The following is a 22,802-nucleotide window of genomic DNA, read 5'->3' as shown; positions in this document are numbered from 1 at the left end:
TGATGACCTTTAAAGTCTCCTCTAATCCTGGATTAGAAAAGCAAGCATAGTTTCATTCTGTGCTTTCATAGCAGCACAGAACGTCTTTTAATGGTCTCCTTAACCGACTCACTTGATTCAGGGATTCTCTCCCTCCCTCTGCAAATCGTTCCAACTGACGTGGTGGCACACTGCGTACTTGTAGCTAATGGGCAACACCTGAGTGTCACTCCACCAGCTACCCTGGAGGCTCTCCAAGAGTCAGGTGTATACATGCCCTACAACTGGGATATCTGTACTGTTAATAAAAACTACATATAATTAATAAAAAGTGAAATATGTATATAAAAACAAAATTATTGTTTCTGAGAAAATTACTTTTGAGAGATTCAAAATTAAGTTACCAGAAATAAAAAAACAAACACCTGCTACTAATGTAAAGTATGGCAGAACAAGCACAAGAGATTAAGGAAAAATGTAAACAACAGAAAGATTCTATTTTCGGAATGCTTTATGAGTATCTTTAAGCTTTTTCTCCACTTAAAAGAAACTGCAACCAGAAACCTCAGACTATATACATTGTAGATGTGCTCTATGTAAAACGTTACACAACTCCATCAGCAGACTTTTATGAAAACAAATAAAACCCCAAAACTCTTAGTTCCACACCAAAAGATTGGGCAGTGAATGTGTTTTTAAATATTTTAAGGTTAAAAAAAAAAAAAAAAAGAAATCTTGCAGTTTGCAATGATGTGGATGGAACTAGAGGGTATTATGCTGAGTGAAAAAAGTCAATTAGAGAAAGACAGTTATCATATGATCTCACTCATATGTGGAATTTAAGAAACAAAACAGAAACATAGGGGAAGAGAGAGAGAGAAAAAAAAAACCAAGATGAAATCAAACAGGAAGAAAAACCTTAAGAGAGACTTAATCATAGGAAACAAACTGAGGGTTCCTGGAGGGGAGGGGAGGATGGAAGGATGGGGTAACTGGACATTAAGGAGGGCATGTGATGTAATGAGCAAGGGGTATTTTATAAGACTAATGAATCACTGACCTCCACCTCTGAAACCAGTAATACATTATATGTTAATTAATTGAATTTAAATAAAAAATAAATATTTCAAGGTAAAATAAAATATTAAGCCATGTATCCTCTTCTGTGATTCTATGCTAGAGCTGGGTTTTTCAATTATTTTTTTTTTCAAAGATTTTATTTATTTATCAGAGAGAGAGAGGGGAGAGAGCGAGCACAGGCAGACAGAATGGCAGGCAGAGGCAGAGGGAGAAGCAGGCTCCCCGCCGAGCAAGGAGCCCGATGTGGGACTCGATCCCAGGACGCTGGGATCATGACCTGAGCCAAAGGCAGCTGCTTAACCAACTGAGCCACCCAGGCGTCCCTCAATTATTTTTTTTTTTAAAGATTTTATTTATTTATTTGAGAGAGAGAGCACGAGAGGGGAGAAGGTCAGAGGGAAAAGCAGACTCCCTTGGAGCTGGGAGCCCGATGTGGGACTCCATCCTGGGACTCCAGGATCATGACTTGAGCCGAAAGCAGTTGCTTGAACAACTAAGCCACCCAGGCGCCCTCAGTTTTTATTTTAGTCCTGGTCTGACAACACCGAGTAAGAAAATTTTATTATGCTAATGTCAGAATCAGGCAAACATGTACTAGACATAAGCTGAAACCCTTAAAACGTTGAGAAACAAGTTTTGTCTCAAGTAGTATTTAGTCTCGAAAGAAGAAATCAGAATTCATGGGGCACCTGGGTGGCTCAGTGGGTTAAGCCTCTACCTTCAGCTTGGGTCACGGTCTCAGGGTTCTGGGATCAAGCCCTGCATCAGGCTCCCTGCTCAGCAAAGAGCCTGCTCCCTGCCCTGTCTCTGCTTGCCTCTCTGCCTACTTGTGATCTCTCTCTCTGCCAAATAAATAAAAATTTAAAAATTAAAAAAAAAATCTTGGGGCGCCTGGGTGGCTCAGTGGGTTAAGCCGCTGCCTTCGGCTCAGGTCATGATCTCAGGGTCCTGGGATCGAGTCCCGCATCGGGCTCTCTGCTCAGCGGGGAGCCTGCTTCCTCCTCTCTCTCTGCCTGCTTCTCTGCCTACTTGTGATCTCTGTCTGTCAAATAAATAAATAAAATCTTTAAAAAAAAAAAAAATTAAAAAAAAAATCTTAAAAAAAAAAAGAAATCAGGGTGCCTACGTGGCTCAGTGGGTTAAGCCTCTGCCTTCGGCTCAGGTCATGGTCTCAGGGTCCTGGGATCTAGTCCTGGATCAGGCTCTCTGCTCAGCAGGGAGCCTGCTTCTCTCTCTCTGCCCACTTGTGATCTCTCTCTCTGTCAAATAAATAAATAAAAACCTTAAAAAAAAGAAAAGAAATCAGAATTCACTAACAAAGTACTCAATACATTTGAGAACGATTCATTGGAGTTCTATTTTCTTCTACATTGCTTTGTTTGTACTTAAGTTTTCTGCTCTTCATTAAGGTACATGATACTGTGGTAAAGAAGAGCAGTATTTTACTCTTTTGGTTCAAAAATCTTCCCTGTCTTGTATAACAAAACTTATTTCAGTGCTTCTGAAACTCTTTACCCGAAATATCAAGACAGGAGTAAAATCATTGTCCCCTAGCTAGGGAGATCAGACGATGTGGCCCAAAGGCTATGAGTTAAAAGTTTAAGACTCATGTACCCATCTTTCTTCTTCTTCTTCTTTTTAAAGTAATCTCTCTGCCTAATAAGGGGCTGGAACTCATAATTCAGAGATTAAGAGTCACATGCTCTACTGACTGAGCCAGACAGGAGGCCTGCATCTTTCAATGTGTAAATTTGGCATTATATTCTATGATTTATCTACATTTGTCTCAATATTAAAAAGCCTTTTATTTTTCTTTAAATCATTGAATACAAACTTGATGGGCCCCATATATTCTGTGGCTTTGAAGACCTCTCTGTATACCACAGTGCACTCTTTTTTTTTTTAAAATTAATTAGGGCGCCTGGGTGGCTCAGTGGGTTAAGCCGCTGCCTTCGGCTCAGGTCATGATCTCAGGGTCCTGAGATCGAGGCCCGCATTGGGCTCTCTGCTCAGCAGGGAGCCTGCTTCCCTCTCTCTCTCTCTGCCTGCCTCTCCATCTACTTGTGATTTCTCTCTGTCAAATAAATAAATAAAATCTTTAAAAAAAAAAATTAATTAATTTATTTATTTGACAGCAATCACAAATAGGCAGAGATGCCGACAGAGAGAGAGAGAGAGAGGGGAAAGCAGGCTTCCTGCTGAGCAGAGACCCTGATGCGGGACTCGATCCCAGGACCCTGGGATCATAACCTGAGCTGAAGGCAGAGGCTTAATCCACTGAGCCATCCAGGCGCCCCGACCACAGTGCACTCTTGCAAGAGAAGCTTAGGCTCAATCAATGCAATACGATTTCCACTTCAATTTCAACTTGTGTTGAAAGAAAAGAGAAGTTGAATTTCAATTCCTGGAGAAGTGTTGTAAGGGATTAGGCAATCCCATACATGAATCAATAAGGGCAGAGGGAAATCTAACAAATAGCCAAGGAAAGGAGGCAAGAGGCAAGGGGAGAAAAGTTAAATCTTGTACTAAGCCAGCTGTGTACTCCTATTTGAGTCACATTCAGTATCCATCAAATTCTAAGATCAGCTGAGACTGCCACTCTTCCTTATAGGTGGTGCTAGGTCTCATTCACTGTTGTTGCTCTAGCACTCACCACACTGCCTGGTGCATGGGAGGCATTCTATGAATTTTAAGGATAATATTAGCGGCTAAGTTCTTATTGCCAAGTACGTGACATATTTTAACTCATTTAATCATCACAACATCCTTATGCGAAACCCCTTAACACCCCATTTTACACAAGACGAAACCAAGGCCCAAAGATTTTAAATAATTTGCCCAAAGTCACAAGGCTGAAAAGCAGCAGCGCTGGGATTCGAACCCAGTCCATGTCATTCCACAGTCTGAGCTCTCAATCACTAAGCTTTTGTAAATGCTCGCTCAATGAATGAATGAGTAAAATAAATGATTTGTAAATGCAAATAAAAGCAAATATTTTAAGCCAGAAAACTTTATCTCCTTACAGTGCAGTTTGTTGCTTCGGCTATTGAGTGGTTCTGGTCCATTCACATCTTTGCTCTTTTCATTATCTTCAATGGGTCGAAAATGAGCCAAAGTTCTCATGAATCCGCGGAAGTTTACCTGGTCCTCTCTGGATGGGAAACAGAATAAACAGAACACTATCTCAATCAGAGTGATTATTTCTTATGAATCTAATATGCTGACAACAGTTTTAGCTAGAGTGGCCGAAAGTCCATTTAACAAAGTCTTTTCCCATATGCACAATTCTTTAGGGCTCATAAGATATATTTTAGGGGCGCCTGGGTGGCTCAGTGGGTTAAGCCGCTGCCTTCGGCTCAGGTCATGATCTCGGGGTCCTGGGATCGAGTCCCGCATCAGGCTCTCTGCTCAGCAGGGAGCCTGCTTCCCTCTCTCTCTCTGCCTGCCTCTCCATCTACTTGTGATTTCTCTCTGTCAAATAAATAAATAAAATCTTTAAAAAAAAAAAAAAAAAGATATATTTTATTAAGTGTCACCTCAACCTTGTGAGGTGGCTATTATTTTTCCCATGTTATAAATGATTAACCAGACTTAGGTAACAACTCAGCAGAGTCACCTACTCGAGTTCCTTATAGCTCTTTTCCCAAAAAGGATTTCAAGCAGCACCAAAGGCTACATTATCAGGCAAGCCAGAACCTAAACTCACTGCTTCAGACTCTAAAGCAAGCAGTAAGTTAGCTATGCCAACCCAATGACTCCCCAGCCACTTCTCATGCTTCCCCTGCAGTCACATCCACCTAGTGATATTTTTTTTTTTAAAGATTTTATTTATTTATTTGTCAGAGACAGAGGGAGAGAGAGCGAATGAGCACAGGCAGACAGAAAGGCAGGCAGAGGCAGACGCAGGCTCCCCGTTGAGCAAGGAGCCTGATGTGGGACTCGATCCCAGGACCCTGGGATCATGACCTGAGCCGAAGGCAGCCGCTTAACCAACTGAGCCACCCAGGCGCCCCCCACCTAGTGATATTTTAAGGTTAAAGTATACTATGGAAATGCAGCATCTAAAATAAAAATTTTGCTATAAAAGCAACAAATACATTTTTAGAATTTGAGGGGAAAAAAGTAGAAAAATACCACTCCTGTAGCAATTACAATTATTACTATCTTTTCTTCTATTCATTTTTCTATGCCTTTTTGGTAATTGTGAACATAATGCATATATAATTTCCTATTGTGCTTTCTTAAACTTTTAAGCACGTCTTCAACCAATATAAACACTTTGAAAGATTTCAAATGCTGCAAAATCATTGTGTTAATTATGATTTTATTATCCCCTCATAAATGGATAGGCTGCTCATGATCATGATGTTGGGAAGACTCTTGTATAAAGCTTTTCTGGTACTTGAGACTAGAGAAGAATCTTTCTATCGTGCCACAGGCAAATCAGTAACCCTGAGAGAAATCATTCTAAAACTTCAATGAACAACGTACTTCAAAGAAGAATATCTGACGTGACAAAGTTGTTTACCTGTGGCAGTCATAGAAAGAACAGGTTGCGTGGTTCCTGTGACTAGCTAAAAGTAAATCCCAGTCTTTTTTTTTGCCCCACTGAATCGCTGTGGTATCGTGTCTCTTAAGTGCCAGGCAGACACAGAGACCAGTCTTTCTGAGGGTGGATTTCAAAAGCTAGCTCATGAGTCCACTGTACGCAAAAGAATGACTATTAGTTTTTGAAGCCAGGTACTGCAAATGGAGCAGTAGATCTGGGGAATCAAGGTGTGGAATAAGATTTGAAGCAAATGCCAGAACAAAAGATTAATGAGTATAAATATTACTGCCATCATAGGTCTCTGAGTAAAAGGGTATACTGAATACCAATGCTGCACTTTCCAATCTCATTTAAAAAAAATTCCACTTGCATAAGACTAAGGAGAGAAGAAACAAAAAACCCAGAAACTGAGTATCTGTATCTTATTAGAGTGATTAGCGGAAGGGCCTCTTGCCGACAGTTTAGTAGTGTGGCCTGGCACAGGCCTTGGCTTCCTCACGCACACCCGCCTAGCGTTCTGAGCAGAACATTACACAGGATGGCAGGTGATACTGTAGTAAAAAACCGCTTCCCACAAACTGCTTTTCCTAATAACCAATGTTTACTATAGAACTCTGAAAAAAATGTTGGCATATTGACTCCACTGGGTTTACTTTTCATTACAAGAGGTTTGGATACAAAGCATAGTTGTGGAAGTTCCAATGCTGGACAGGATCAATGCTCTGTATGGGCTAAGGAGGAAGTAGGAAAAAAATAAAAATAAAAATACCCAAGATTTCAGCACAAAAACTATCAGAAACCAACAGGGCAGTTCATGGAGAAAAAAAGGAGAAAATGAAGAAGGGCAGGAGATTCCTCCTGGTCAACATGAATCTGAAGAGAGCCAAGTTTCATTTCATTCGATTTCTGTCTTCACATAAATTAGCTGCTAGGCTTCCCCTCACCCCTTGCCCCAGCCCAGTTACTCAGCTTTACTGAATGCCCAAATTCTCAACTGCAGATTCTTTTGCTCTCAGTGCAGAGTTCTAAAATTTCCTCTCCATTTTATCTGATAATATCCTCGCTGACACTGAGTCTCATTATTAAGAAATTGGCAACCACTGAACTTTTTAAAGTCCTTTGGGTCATACAGATAAGTCACAAGGAACCAGGAAGAAATTGTTAAAGAGATTACTTAAAATAACATAATAAGCTTTATTCAGAAAAAGGTACCTAATCAAATCTATAAATATTTACTCAGGACTTGGAAGTCAGTGTATTGGGTAGTGAAGCGTATCAAAAGCCTGGACAAACCCAAATCTGTTTGACAAACTGTGTGTGGTAGAGGGGACTGTATCCTTAGCCAATGTTCTAAAAGAAAAATAAAGGCTGTGGAAATGTTCCACATTAAAGGAGGCTGAAGAACCATGACAACTGACCCAGAATGGATCGTGTATTGGACAGGGAGGAAGTACTATCAGGAAGATTAAAAGAGGAATATGATTGATATATTAGAATAAAATAGACAATGGGAGAAAGAAACCGGTGAAGGTGGTCAAAGGGAACAAACTTCCAGTTATAAGATGCGTAAGTTCTGGGGACATCACGTACAACATGGTGACAACATGTAATAATACCTCTAGTGCTGTCTATTTCAAAGTTGCTAAGAGAGTGGATTATAAGTTCTCATCATACAGAAACAGTAACTGTGTAAGGTGATAAATGCATTAACCTTATTGTGATACTCATTTCAAAATATATACATAAATAAAACCACTGTGCTATCTATATACCTTAAACTTACACAATATGACATTTCTCAATAAAGCTGGAAAAAAGAACAAAATACATAATATTTTAAATAATATTTTAAATACATCAGATAATAAAATATATATTGACATAATTAACTTGCTTATTTTTTACTTTTTTTAATGTGGGTACTAGAAAATTTATAATCACGTATGTGACTTGATTATATTTTCACTGGCTGGAACACAGGGAGACAGAGAGTATACGCCAATGAGACAAAAGGTTAACGAAGTAACAGATGCATCTGGGTGAAAGACATACAGGAGTTCTTTGTATTTTCAATTTTAAAGATTTATTTATTTATTTATTTATTTATTTATTTGACAGAGAGAGAGAGAGAGATCACAAGTAGGCAGAGAGGCAGGCAGAGAGGGAGGAGGAAGCAGGCTCTCCACTGAGCAGAGAGCCCGATGTGGGACTCGATCCCAGGACCCTGGGATCATAGACCTGAGCTGAAGGCAGAGGCTTTAACCCACTGAGCCACCCAGGTGCCCCTGTATTTTCAATTTTAGCAACTTTTCTCTAAATTTGAAATTATAAACAGAGATTAAAGACAGAATTTTGAAAATAGGCTCATATACCTATTAGAAGAGATAGTCTAAAACAACCAAGTTAAGGATGTCCAATATAGTCAGAACAATTGTGGTCTAAAAGGGCCCAACCAATAACATTATTCCAAATTTGCCTCAGCAAGGAAGCCAACAACTGCAGGGACTCACCCCTCTGGAAAGAAGGCATTGATGATCCGGTCCCCCAATGGATTGATGGCAAGTTCCGGAATTCGCTGGAAATCTTCCCGGCTGCCAAGAGAATCACCTTGAGTTAGAGACTATTGGCCCTTAGCAGGAATTCATTCAGTCATGCAAGAGTACAACCTAGGAAGAATATTACCTCGTGGAATTTACTTCTTTGGCAAATTATACCAAAATAAGTGCAAAGAATAGCACTTTAGTAGCTGCCAAGTGTTTCTTGCACCAACTCAGGAGTGGAAGAAGCCAGATTCGACTATGCCACATTCCAGTGAATTCAGCACACAAGTTACGTCAATAAAACAACTAACAAGCAAATACTGAGCTGTCCCTGTAAATCATTCTTTGAACATTACCATTTTGTACTTAGTTACTAAGTTTGGAATGAACAGCAGCTCCAACTATCAACACCACAGAGCTTGTGTATAGTAGCAAAAATCCTGGACCCTTGATAGAATCTACAACATCTATGAAATGCAAGGAATTCTTGGGCAGTGTCCAAGGAAAGAATGAAGTGTGACAACTAAGTGATTTCCATTACTTCCTTGCTCTGATTCTGGCCTTTTCTCCATTGCCTTCTACAGACCCAGACCACAGAAATATTTAAACCTTGATCCTGAAAGAGCAGTCATCCTCTCACAACTTGGAAGTTATGCTAAGATGAATATTATTAGCTGCCATTCGCTGTATACATACCATGTGCTGCTCTGTTTATACACATTATCTCATTTCTTTAGGCCAACATTTTATCTGTACTCTTTTCAAGTTGAGGAAACTGAGAGGCAGTGAGCTAAAGTGACTTGCCCAGTGCTATGAGCTAGTAAGTAGGAGAACTATGATTTAAGTCTAAATTTAAATTGAAGTCAAATACATGTTCTTTTTTCTAAAACAACAACAAAAACCCCACATTTCTGGGGCGCCTGGCTGGCTGAGTCAGTAGAGAGCATGCATGACTCTTGAGTTTGAGTCCCACATTAGGTGTAGAGATTACTTAAAAATAAAATCTTGATAAATAAAATAAAATGAAACAGAATAGAATAATAATAAAAACACAGGGTGCCTGGGTGGCTCGCTCAGTCGGTAAAGCATCTGCCTTTGACTAAAGTCATGATCTCAGGGTGCCAGGATGGAGTCCCCTATTTGCTCTCTGCTCGGTGGGGAGTCTGCTTCTTGCTCTCACTCTCCCTGTGTCCCCCAACCCCCTTGGTCCTCTCTCAAATAAATAAAATCATTAAAAAAAAAGCCACAGACTTCTTGGGTGCCTGCGAGGCCAAGTTGGTTAAGCAACCAACTTCAGGTCAGGTTATGATCCCAGGGTTGTGGGTTTCAGCTGTACCAGGCTCTGTACTCAGCAGGGCGTCTGCTCAAGGTTCCATTCCTCTCCTCTGACCCACTCCCCTTTATCTCTTTCACTCTCTCAAATAAATAAATAAATAAATAAATAAATAAACTCTTTTAAAAAAGTTGTTCACTTATTTAAGAGAGAGAGAGAGAGAGCACACAGCAGTAGGGAGAGGGGCTGAGGGAAAAACAGACTCCCCACTTAGCCAGGAGCTCAACCTGGGGCTCGATCCCAGGATCCTGGGATCACAACCTGAGCTGAAGGCAGACACTCAGCTGACTGAGCCACTGGGACACCCCAATAAATAAAACACCACACATTTCTTTCCCATATCAAACATTCTGAAAGAAAGGTGCTCGCCCAAAAAATGTTCAATAAGGAATTCTTAGTTGATATTCAGTGCCAAGAATATAAAACTGTCTATAACATATCCATACTCCTCAAAAATATGGATGTCATGAAGGACAGAGAAGGCAGATTACTCCAGATCTCCCATCCAAGTACTAACCAGGCCCGACCCTGCTTAGCTTCCGAGATCAGACGAGATCGGGCGCGTTCAGGGTGGTATGGCCGTAGACAGATTACTCCAGATCATAGGAGACACACGGCTGAACTCAATGCATGATCTAGACTAGGAATAACATTGCCACAAAGGACATTACTGAGCTACGTAATTCCATACAGAATATATAATTATGTAATAGTATATAACTATATCAAAATACTAAATTTCTTTTTTTTTTTTTTTAAAGATTTTATTTATTAATTTGACAGAGAGAAATCACAAGTAGACGGAGAGGCAGCCAGAGAGAGAGAGAGAGGGAAGCAGGCTCTCCGCTGAGCAGAGAGCCCGATGCGGGACTCAATCCCAGGACTCTGAGATCATGACCTGAGCCGAAGGCAGTGGCTTAACCCACTGAGCCACCCAGGCGCCCCTCAAAATACTAAATTTCTTGACTTTGACACAAGAATGTCACAATGAAGTCTGGGGCAAAATATTAACAATTGGCAAATCTAGATTTCAGGTATGTAGAAGTTTTTGTATTATTCTTGGAACTTCTCTATAAGTTTGAAATTAGTATTTCCAGATAAAAAGTAAAAAAAAGTAAAAAAAAAACAAAAAACAAAAAACAAAACTCAAATAAGCCCCATTCTTGCCTTCAAGATGTTTACTATCAGAAGAGATAAAACTTATTCCTCTACCCACTTTGTACTAACTGCTAATGAAATACCCCTATTTTATCGAGAAGCCTTCAATACCATGTTTCTCTTAGAACGGTTTAACATTTAGATGGTGCTAAATTAACTGAAGAAGCTCATCTCCAGCACATCTGGTGGTGACACAGGTTGAAACTGACCTAGGGGAATAAATGCAGGGCTCTGGAACAGTAACTTTAAATTCTAATCTTCCTTGATCACTTAGGGTAATAATTTTTACATCAATTAATGAACCAAAAGAAGATGATAAAAGATAAAGGAAGTTACAGAGGTCCTGATTATTTGATTCTACAAACATGTACTAAATTCTAATTACATAACTTGTTCTGTAATACAAAGTCCAAGTTATCACCCAAAGTGGTTCCTCTTCCTTGACAGAAGTTAAGAAACAATAACTACTCCCTTTTAAAATGAAGATTAAGGCTCATTTGAATTGCACAGCCACATACCTCAGCTTAAAGTCTAACAAGCTAGAGTAATTTTAGCTGAGAAACAGCACAGTTTAAATACCATGTCTAATATCAGGCAGTGAGTACACAATCCAGCCTGAACTTCAGTCTCAAAAGGGATCTGGTCTTGGAATTCCAATGTCAGTGAGACCAAAACCTGTCCTTTGACACTTTTTTTTTAACTCTACTCTTGGAATTTAGATTGTTTATACATACAGTTTTATAAGGCCAAGAGGAATACTGTTGATAGTATCAAGATTAAAATGAAAGAGTAAAAAACAATAGTTTGTAAACAGCTCAATAATACAGTTTGTTATTATTAGTTGTTCTATAGCAGAATGGAGATCACATGGGCAATTTTTTCTAAAACATAACTTAAATTTGTCCACTGACGCGAACCTAATAGAGAAAAATACATACTCTAAGCAGCCCACATATGGAAGATTTGTTCAAAATCTGTGTGTACTCATTAAAAAGCATGCCAATATTATATTGTATCTTACAGTATACCTGGGAAAATCTTCCTCAAAGATATTTTTTTCCCTCAAAGATATTTTAAGAAAAGATATTATAACTGGAAGTAGGCAAGTCTGAGCATAGAATCATATATAACAGCATTCTTTTTTTAAAAAGAGTTTTATTTATTTATTTGGCAGAGAGAGAGAGAGAGATCACAAGGAGGCAGAGAGGCAGGCAAAGGGAGAGGGGGAAGCAGGCTCCCTGCTGAGCAGAGAGCCTGATTTTGGGGGTGGGAGGCTCAGGGGCTCAGGTGTCCCCAGGACCCTGAGACCATGACCTTAGCCAAAGGCAGAGGCTTAACCCATTGAGCCACCCAGGCGCCCAATATAACAGCATTCTTTGTGGCTAAGAAATTCCCAGTGAAGAGTGGTTTTCCATACCCTCAGAAAGAAAAGGCTGTTTGAGAGACTTTTAGTAACCAGGAGGGCCAGTCCTCTACACTGATCTTCAGTATGCAGGTTCCTTCTCTGACTGGAAAATCAGCCTCAGTTAACTGTTTATATTTCAAGCCCCAGGGTCGATGGTGAGATGACTTATACATAATGAGGACATTAAAATCTGTTAAAAGGACATACTTGAGGGGAATACTGAACTAAAAAAAGTGTTTCATATTTAAGTAATAAAATAGAAATAAATAACTTATTATTTAGATTCAACACTGAAATAATTTCCATTATCTGAAGCGTTTAATTAATAGTTTATTTATATTTTTTTGTAATCTCTATACCCAACGTGGGGCTCAAACTCACAACCCCAAGATCAAAAGTCACATGTTCTTCCAACTCAGCCAGCCAGGCACCCCCTTCTAATTAATATTCTAAATTAAATCAGTAATAGAATTTTGTTATTATCTTGATAATAGAATCATGGAAGTGTCCACAGGTGCCAAATCATGTCTCTGCTAATTGTTTTAGCATTCCAGGGCCAGACCCATTAGCTACAAGGCTGTATGTGACTTTTGGTTGAACATGGTGGGCACAAACACACTGACCTTCTCTCATTCTCTAAAACTGCCTGAAAAGTCAGCAGAAACATACACATGGAACATATCCCTGACATAAACAACCAGGGTGGGAGCAGTGAACTAGTAAACAAGGGATTGTGCCAAATTCTGGAAGTCAGAAAATCAATGCAAATGTATTGACAAGTAAGTCAGAGTAGAGGGCCCATGAGAAGGCTGCAGGGGAGCGGAGAGCCATTTTGTCCTGCAGAAGCTCAGCAAGGCACCATACTCAGAGGTGCCAGGTAAATGAATGAACTCATTCAGGGTAATGAGTTAAAGGAATTTTTAAAGAACAGTCCAGGTGCCCACTGCTGCTAGTCCCCATCCTAAGAATATAAAACCATTTGTCCCCAGGAGAAAAATGAAGGGTCATGGAGAGAAACGGAAAGTCCTACCTGGGTAGGGCTGCAACCAAATATGGGAAGTTGGCTTTGGAGGAACACAGTCCTTTTATTTGGGGGAAGAGGGCCACAAATCTGTCCCTTTGCTCCTTGACCACATACCCTAAAGTGAAGTCTACCAACTTACTGGCCCTGCTCAGAGAACAGAGGGCTTGAAGTCAGCCTTTCCATCCAGGAAAGACCTGTGGAGAAACCAATCACAAATAAATCCATGCCAGTTTTCTACAGTACTTCATGCAGGTGTTTTCATAAATATGAATGGACAACCAAAGCTCACCAGATACTATGGAAAAATTAATAGCATAAAAGAGTAGAATCAGGGATGCCTGGGTGGCTCAGTTGGTTAAGCAGCTGCCTTCGGCTCAGGTCATGATCCCAGCGCCCTGGGATCCAGTCCCACATTGGGCTCCTTGCTCGGCAGGGAGCCTGCTTTTCCCTCTGCCTCTGCCTGCCTCTCTGTCTGCCTGTGCTCGCTCGCTCTCTCTCCCTCTATCCCTGACAAATAAATAAATAAAATCTTAAAAAAAAAAAAAAAAAAGAGTAGAATCAAGAAGAATAGAGATAATGATGATTCAGGGAACACTGAAAGTTCTGAAAGATTCTTTTTTCCTTTATTTATTTGACACAGAGAAAGAGAGAGAGCACAAGTAGGCAGAGCAACAAGCAGAGGGAGAGGGAGAAGCAGGCTCTCTGCTGAGTAGTGAGCCCTATGTGGGGTTTGATCCCAGGACCCTAGGGTCACGAAGAACCCTGGGATCATGACCTGAGCCAAAGGCAGCCATTTTACCGACTGAGCCACCCCAGGGCCCCTGAAAGATTCTAATAAGGAGCCCAAAACACATTTGATACATTTTTACATCTGTAAAGCAAAACTAAGCTACTATGAGAGAAGAGAGGTCAGAGAACAAGAAAGGTTCTCAGAAGTTAAAAAATAAGGCTGTGGACTAATAAGTAAGTTCATCAAAAGAACTGAAAAACAAATGCAAGGATTTCTTTCAGAAAGCAAAGGAAAAAGTCAAACAGGAAATATGAGTGAAAAGCTGAGTCTTGATGCTGCAATAACCAGCCAACAGATATCCCATAAAGATCAAAAAAGAGGCGCGCCTGGGTGGCTTAGTTGGTTAAGCAGCTGCCTTCGGCTCAGGACATGATTCCAGAGTCCCAGGATCGAGCCCCACATTGGACTCTCCACTCAGTGGGGTGTCTCCTCCCCCACCAACGGTCTCTCTGTCTCTTACTGTCTCTTAAATAAATAAATAAATAAAATCTTTAAAAAAATTAAAAAAAAAAAGATCAATAAAGAAAGGAGGGAAATAATAAAAGAAATAACAGAAGAAAACTTCCCAGCTAAGGGACATATTTTTAGATTAAGAATGTTCATCTAGGGGCGTCCGGGTGGTTCAGTGGGTTAAAGCCTCTGCCTTCAGCTCAGGTCATGATCCTGGGGTCCTGGGATGGAGCCCCACATTGGGCTCTCTGCTCAGTGGGGAGCCTGCTTCCCTGCCTCTCTCTCTGCCTGCCTCTCTGCCTACTTGTGATCTCTGTCTGTCAAATAAATAAAATCTTAAAAAAAAAAAAAAAAAAAAGAATGTTCATCTAATACTGAGCAATGAATAATGAAAAGTAAAGGTATGCCTTTGTGAAGTTTCAGAACATCAAAAGGAGATTATTTGAAGGTTTCAGAGAGGGAAAAAAAAATAGATTATCTATGGGGCGCCTGGGTGGCTCAGTGGGTTAAAGCCTCTGCCTTCGGCTCAGGTCATGATCCCACGGTCCTGAGATCGGGCCCACATCGGGCTCTCTGCTCCGTGGGGAGCCTGCTTCCTCCAATCTCTCTCTCTGTCTGCCTCTCTGCCTACTTGTGATATCTGTCAAATAAATAAATAAAATATTTTTAAAAAGAGATTATCTACTATAAGAGTTAGAATTACACTGGGATCATGGTTCTCTCAGGGAAGCTTCATTCTGGAATGACTGATACCAGTGTATACAAAGCAAGCACTTGTCTGGGACGCTGAAATCATCTGTCCTCTGGGTAAAGTTAAACAAGAAAGTGAACCTCAAAAGCACTCAGTGTTTAAGCAGATAAATGGCTCCCATTCAGGACTCAAGCTCCTGAAATTTACAGGTAATGTTTTTTTGAGCGATATGTAACAACATAGCCAACTGGCATTTCTCAGTAATAAGTACTTGCAGATGTTAGTTTCTTTGCACTATCCCCTGTAGTCAACTTAACCTGCATGATTTAATATCCAGAAATATTTTTCATCATGGTATTACTTGAGAAAAAATATTATCTGACAAACAGTCGATGTTAAAAGTGCTCAATAAGATATTTTTCAAGTAAACTTTTACTGAGGTATAATATACACACAGAAAAGAGCACACATCACAAGTATTTGGCATGACGAGTTGTAACCCAGTTAAGATTATAACTAGTCCCCAAATCAGGAAACAGATTATGATCTATATCCAGATACCTCCTTCCTGCTCCTTTTGTCTCTACCTGCTCCCCTCCACAAAGGGTAATCATTATGCTGACTTTTAACCCATACATTACATCAGTACAGATGTTTTTCTTTTTCTTTTTTTTAATTTTTTTTTTTAAGATTTTATTTATTTGACAGACAGAGAGAGATCCGAAGTAGACATAGAGGCAAGCAGAGAGAGAGAGAGGTGGAAGCAGGCTCCCCTGCTGAGCAGGGAACCCAATGTGGGGCTCAATCCCAGGACTCCAGGATCATGACCTGAGCAGAAGGCAGAGGCTTTTACCCACTGAGCCACCCAGGCGCCCCCAGAAGATGCTTTTCTTAAATATATATTTATTTGAGAGAGAGTGAGAGAACTCGTGAGCCAGCAGGAGAGGAGCAGGGGGAGAGGGGACAGAGGAAGAAGCAGACTCCTTCCACCTATGTTAAGTCTCAATCCCAAGGAACCTGGGATCACAACCTGAGCCAAAGGCAGACACTTAACTGAGACACCCAGATGCCCCAGTACAGAAGATACTTAAACAAAAGAAATCATCTTTGTATTCAGATGCTGACAAGATTCTCATCTAGATCTCATCTAAAAAGGACCACTGCAAGACCCTTTATAAGATAGATGCCCAGGGCACCTAGGTGGCTCAGTTGGTTAATCAACTGCCTTCGGCTTGGGTCATGATCCCAGGGTCCTGTATCCAGTACCATATGGGGCTCCCTGCTCACTGGGGAGTCTGCTTCTCCCCCTCCCTCTGTGTGCTCTCTTTCTCTCTCAAATAAATAAATAAATAAATACTCAAATAAATAAATAAATAAACCTTAAAAAACAAAAACAAAAACAAAAACAGACAGATGCCCATTTCAAGAAGATCAATTTCAATAGCAGCGGTAGAAACATTTTACCCAAATAATAGCATCTGAAGAAAATAAGATTTGTGAGGTTACAGTACATTTTTATGTTCATGAAATACCAATCTGGAAGAGGACCCATATAAAAAGAAAGTCTATAGAAAAACTGCAAATAATTTCACATATACTGTTTACAGTATTCCCCTCTTGAAGTGGCCCAATTCATTTGAGCATATTAAAGATGCCAGGAAATGCCATAAAAAAGCCTGTTAAGGGCGCCTGGGTGGCTCAGTGGGTTAAGCCGCTGCCTTTGGCTCAGGTCATGATCTCAGGGTCCTGGGATCGAGTCCCGCATGGGGCTCTCTGCTCAGCAGGGAGCCTGCTTCTCTCTCTCTCTCTGCCTGCCTCTCCATCTACTTGTGATTTCTCTCTGTCAAGTAAATAAAAAAGTCCTTAAAAAAAAAAAAAAAAAAGCCTGTTAAACCTTGCCCACAAAGCTCTGCATAAAGCTTAATTGGTAATTTTCTTCTTCTTCTTCTTCTTTTTTTTTTTTTTTAAAGATTTTATTTATTTATTGGACAGAGAGATCACAAGTAGGCAGAGAGGCAGGCAGAGAGAGAGGAGGAAACAGGCTCCCTGCTGAGCAGAGAGCCCAATGCAGGCTGGATCCCAGCACCCTGGGATCATGACCTGAGCCGAAGGCAGAGGCTTAACCCTCTGAGCCACCCAGGCGCCCCTTTTTTCTTCTTTTTATAAACACCTATTGGTAGACCAAAAAACTAGTGTCCTATTAAACATATTTTGGGGCAAATCTCTGAAAGCACTTTGGAGCAGCTCCATTTCTAGCCAAAGCCTTCCATAGTTTCTGCTGTATGTTCCCTCTGGGACTGACACTACAAAGGAATACAAATGCAGTGGAGGGTACTTGGTAGCCTCTTGGTCTGCAGATCTGGCTTCAGGCCCAGACATGGGTCATCATAGAAGGGTAAAGTGAAGAAAATGTAAAAAGGAAATGATTTCTGCTAAAAGCCTTCTTAAGAAAGTGGGGCCTGTTCCAGTCAACAAAAGATTGGTCACTTGCATTTGGCTAAGCACCCTAATGGGTTCTGGAAAGGTCACGACAGGACTTGAGCTGGGTTTGGCAGTAAAGGCTACAAGGAGCTATATCATACTGTACTATAGAAGATTTTGGAGTCCAGCAGTTCTCTAAGGTTGGAAGGAGTAGGAGAGAAGACACTGTTGGCTAAGGAAGAGGGTAAGACAATCTAAAAAACGGCCAGAGGCAGAGATGGCTGTTGTCAGGAAGCAAAACCAGAGCTGAAATCCCAATAGTGGGTGATCCAACAAAATGATTTACATATAACATGCTCATTGTTTACTCCGTAGTACAATGGGATAATTTCTTCTTGTTCTCAAGGTGGCCTGGGGCTTCCCTCGTGTTTGAATCCACACCACTTGGAGATCAAAGCACACATTTAGGACCTAGTGCTTTGTAAAGCTGAGTATGGAAACATCAGTTAGATCCAGGTAGCTATGAAATAAAAAATTATCTCATCACTTTCCACCACCTCATCCCCAAGAATGTGTAGAAACAAGTGCTGAGAATGGTGCCTAGCACATCACAGATAGTCAATAAATACCTATCAAATGAGTCAATTAGCCCACTGGCTTTCCATTAAGTATGAGAGAGTGTTTTAGGTACTGAGCAAATCTTAGCTATATATTTTTTTAAAGATATTATTTATTTCAATCTCAAGTAGGTGGAGAGGCAGGCAGAATGAGAGAGAGAGAGAGAGAGAGAGGAGGAAGCAGGCTCCCCACTGAGCAGACAGCCCGACTCGAGGCTCGATCCTAGGATCCTGAGATCATGACCTGAGCCAAAGGCAGAGGTTCAACCCACTGAGCCATCCAGGTGTCCCAAATCTTAGCTACATTTTAATCAACAAGTAAATACCAGCTGACACCTACAAAGTTTTCATCCTTTCTAAGAGACAGCTCCTTTTATAAGAGTCTTTCCAATTTTTCAGCAAATAATGAAAGTGACACACACACACACACACACACGACTTACACAGCACTGTTTCCACAAAGAAAAGGACTCAAAATGAATGTGAATTCTGTATCTTTACTCAGTGATTAAATCTGAATTTATGAGGAAGATGTAACCCCAAACTCAAATAAATTATTCAAGTATTAGAACTGAAAGGGAAAAAAAAAGATTTCTGGGCACCTGGCTCGCGGAGGCTAGAGAGCAAGGGACTCTTGATGTCAGGGTTGTGAGTTTGAGCCCCACAATGGGTATAGAGATTAGTTAAAAATAAAACCTTAAAAAATAAGATTTCTAGTATGATTTTTCTTTTCTTTTTAAAAAGATTTTATTTATTTGAGAGAGAAAGCAGGTGCAAGTGGAGGGAGAAGCGGAGGGGGAGGGACAAGCAGACTCCAAGCTGAGCCAGGAGCCAGAGGCAGGGCTTCATCTCATGACCTGAGCCAAAATTAAGAGTCGGTCATTAAACCTAATGAGTCACCCTACACCCCTGATTTATTTTTTCTAGTGCAAATCTACAGAGTCTCTTCAACAAATGGTACTGGGATAGGTAGATATCCAAGTGCAAAAAAAAAAAGTTTGACTTTAACTGCATACTGTGTACATATACATATACAACACATATATATATAATATATATGTATACATATACATGTATACATATATAATACATGTATATGTATATATATAGTACATTTAGAGTATGCATATTAAAGTACATATATAGTACATATATAAAATTTGACTTTAATCTAACACCATATATGTAGTACATGTATATACACACAAAATAACTCAAAATGAGTCAAAGACCTAAATAGAAGAGCTAAAACTATACAATTCTTAGAAGAAAACATTGGGGGTAAATCTTCATGACCTTGGATTTGGCAATGGTTTCTTAGATATGACACCAAAAGCATACAGCCCAAAAAAGAAATTAGATAAATTATACTTCATCGAAATTTAAAACTTTTGTGCTTCAAAGAAAACCACAAAGAGAGTGAAAAGACTATGCACAGGAGAAAACATTTGCAAATCATGTACTTCACTAGGATCTAATATCTGGAATATAGGAAGAACTCTTACAGCTCAACAAAAAGACAAACCAATTAGAAAATAGGCAAAGGACTCAAACAGGCATTTCTCTGAAGAAGATATACAAATGATCAAGCATGAAAAGATGCTCAGTATCAAGAGCCAGCAGGGAACTGCTAATCAAAACCACAATGATATTATCATTCACACCCATCAGTATAGTTAGTATCAAAAGACAGTCAGTGTTGGTGAGAATGTGGAGAAGTATGAACTCTCAATATATCGCAGGTAGGAATGTAAAACAGTGCAGCCTCTGTGGAAAACAATTTGGTGTTCTTCAATAAATTAAGCATAAAATTACCATAGGACACACAATATTACTCCTAAGTATAAGTTCAACGAGAATTAAAACATATGTCCACACAAAAATGTTCCAAGTGCCCATCAACTTATCAGCGGATAAACAAAACATGGTATATGCATATAATGGAATATTATTCAGCCATAAAAAGGAATGAGGTACTGGTATATGCTATGTTGTTGAAGAACCTTGAAAACACCATGTTAAACGAAAGAAGACAGTCGCAGAAGGCCACCTACTATATGATTCCATTTATATGAAATGCCCAGAGAGAGAATAAAGTAGATTAGTGGTTGTCCCTGCCCCTGAAATAGGAAATGACTGCTTACTGGGTACAAGATTTCCATCTGGGGACATGAAGATGTTCTGTAACTAGACAGCAGTGATGGTTATACAACATTGTGAATGCACTTAATGTCAATGAATTGTATATTTTAAAATGGTAAATTTTATATTATATGTATTTGTCTCAATATAAAAAAGAAGAGAAAGCACCCAGTGTGGTCTTTGCACATGGTAGGTATTCCAGTTGTTGACGTTAATGACTACATAGCATGGTTTGAGTCCATCCCAGCTTCTAGTGAGAGCAGATTTTGCCCTGCACAAACATGGCCCTATGGATTTACCAGCATTCTCTAGCTACTCTGCCTGCGGATCATGCACAAAGGCTTAGCAACTATACTCCTTCCCCCTTTAGACCATATTCCACTACTGTGCTAGAAGCCTTCAAAGAATTCCTAGACCACTTCTTGCTTCCTGCCAGCCACTAGAAAAGCTGACAGCTTCGTTCTCTATTACTTAGTTAAAGCTGAGCTTGCCACTGAGAGTTAGGGTGGGAGGTGACAGTAAGGAGATATTTAATTGGACAATGGTAAGACAATTACAAATTCAAAATGGTACAAAATCCCATTATTCTGAAATCATATAATTAACTCTAGAGCAGAGATTCTCAATGTTGGCATGTTGGATATTTAGGGAAGAATAAATTCTTTGTTGGGGGGGAGCGCGCCTATCCTGTCTATTATAGCACATTTAGCCGCATTCCTGACCACCACACACCAGACATCAACGTTACGCCCCAATCCTGAGAACTGAAAACGTCTCTAGATATTTTGTTGCCTAGGAGCAAAAGAGCCGTCAATTGAGAACCACTGCTCTAGACTAAACCGTTGAACATCTTATCTAACATTTACATATACAAAGTGGTGCACCTTAGGGTTATGGGGCTGGTTGGGAAATGAGAGGACAAAACAATCTGGACTACCTTGGACTGCCCTGGATCGACTTCCTGAAGGCTAACATGTCTGGGAAGGGGCCATGGGAAAACTCAAGCAGAGAAAGCTGAAAAATCTTTTTTTTTTTTTTTAATTTTTTTTAAAGATTTTATTTATTTATTTGACAGACAGAGATTACAAGTAGGCAGAGAAGCAGGCAGAGAGAGAGGAGGAAGCAGGCTCCCTGCTGAGCAGAGAGCCCAATGTGGGGCTCTTAGATCATGACCTGAGCCAAAGGCAGAGGCTTTAACCCACTGAGCCACCCAGGCGCCCCAGAAAGCTGAAAAATCTTAAAAGGACGTTCCTAGGACCAGAACAATGGCCACCCAAACTAAGAGGAGTTAAGAGTAAGGCACAAAGCACCTGGTGACCAATGTAATGCCATTCTTCTGCTTATTTAACTCCCTGGTGAATGCATGACTCTCTCGAAGACAGTGAAGAACTGGTCCCTGCCCTTTGCACTCTAGATGCCTATCACCTGTGCCCTGGGGATAAAGGCGCCTGTTCAGATACTGCCCAAAAAATAAAGACGGCAACTGCCTACCTGAGAGTCCCGTTTTCTCCTTTGTCCAGGCTGGTGAATCGGCTGTAGAGGCGGGTGATCTGACTGTGGGAAACTGAAGAGCACAAAATTAGTCCCAGTTGGCAAAGTCACCCTCTACTTGAAATGAACTTGAGTCTGGCCCTTCAGAAGTCAACTGCCTTTCTGGTCCCAGCCCACCATACACTTCAAAGAGAGTAAAATGGGGAGTTGTCTCAACTCTCACTCATTTCTAGAGTGTCAAAACATAAATTTTAAAAGCTAACGAAAGGAGTTAGAAAATAAGTAAATTAAGAGCAATCAAAATGGACTCTCGGGGATGAAGTCTGGGCTTCATCAGGGCTATACACTAAATGTCAAGTGGTTAAGATTTAGCAAAACAAAGCCAAATTTAGTTTAAAAGGAAATTGTGAAACTTTAACCTTTTTACTCTTTACACCTTTTCACATGACTTAGAGGCTATTAACTGTATGCTCTGATTAAAAACACATACCTATTAATCAGTTTGAGGTTTCAGGCTGGCAATGCCAGGTTGGTTAACTTGTACTTAAAGACTGGGGCAGATTCAATTTTTATTTTATTTTTTAAAGATTTTATTTTTAAGTAATCTCTATACCCATCGTGGGGCTTGAATTTAGAAAGTCCCAAGCTCCATCAACTGAGCCAGCCAGGTGCCCTGGGACAGATTCTGTTTTTATAAAATCTGGTTTGTGAACACCTGGGTGATTCAGTGGAAATCTGGTTTGCTCCTGCACCAAGCTTTAGTGGCTTTTCTCTTCCCTCAGAACTGACATTTAAGTAAAAGATCACAGGGTCAGGTCAGCTTCTTTTCTGTGACTGCAGGAGCTCCACTGAGCTCCCTAACCCAGAAGCAAATTAGGCAATTTGTAAAAGATCAGGTTATCAAGAGATAATATCTACAAGGAAGCTATTTTCCTCCTATTTTTTTTTTAATTTTTAAAGATTATTTATTTATTTATTTGACAGAGCAAGAGAGGGAACACAAGCAGAGTGGGAGAGGGAGAAGGGGGCTCCCCGCTGAGCAGGAAGCCTGATGCGGGTCTCTGATCCCAGAACCGCGCAATCACGACCTGGGCGGAAGGTAGAGGTTTAACAACTGAGCAACCCAGTTGCT

At 40.3% G+C, this 22,802-nt stretch overlaps 1 protein-coding gene across 1 annotated transcript in view; it reads right to left on the bottom strand.

Annotated features, from left to right (window-relative positions):
* Nucleotides 1–22,802, bottom strand: part of CHP1 (calcineurin like EF-hand protein 1) — a 47,712-nt gene that overhangs the window by 16,632 nt on the left and 8,278 nt on the right. The window contains exons 2-4 of the mRNA XM_059372557.1: nucleotides 21,671–21,743; nucleotides 8,119–8,199; nucleotides 4,083–4,210 (exon numbers count right to left, since the gene is read on the bottom strand). Coding sequence (XP_059228540.1) covers nucleotides 4,083–4,210; nucleotides 8,119–8,199; nucleotides 21,671–21,743 — 282 coding nt within the window. The remainder of the gene's footprint in view (nucleotides 1–4,082; nucleotides 4,211–8,118; nucleotides 8,200–21,670; nucleotides 21,744–22,802) is intronic.

The sequence above is a fragment of the Mustela nigripes genome, chromosome 13 (genome assembly GCF_022355385.1).
Source record: "Mustela nigripes isolate SB6536 chromosome 13, MUSNIG.SB6536, whole genome shotgun sequence".
NCBI classification, from domain to species: Eukaryota; Metazoa; Chordata; class Mammalia; order Carnivora; family Mustelidae; genus Mustela; species Mustela nigripes.
The sequence above is the reverse complement of the archived record's forward strand: the minus strand, read 5'-3'. Positions and strand labels throughout refer to the sequence as shown.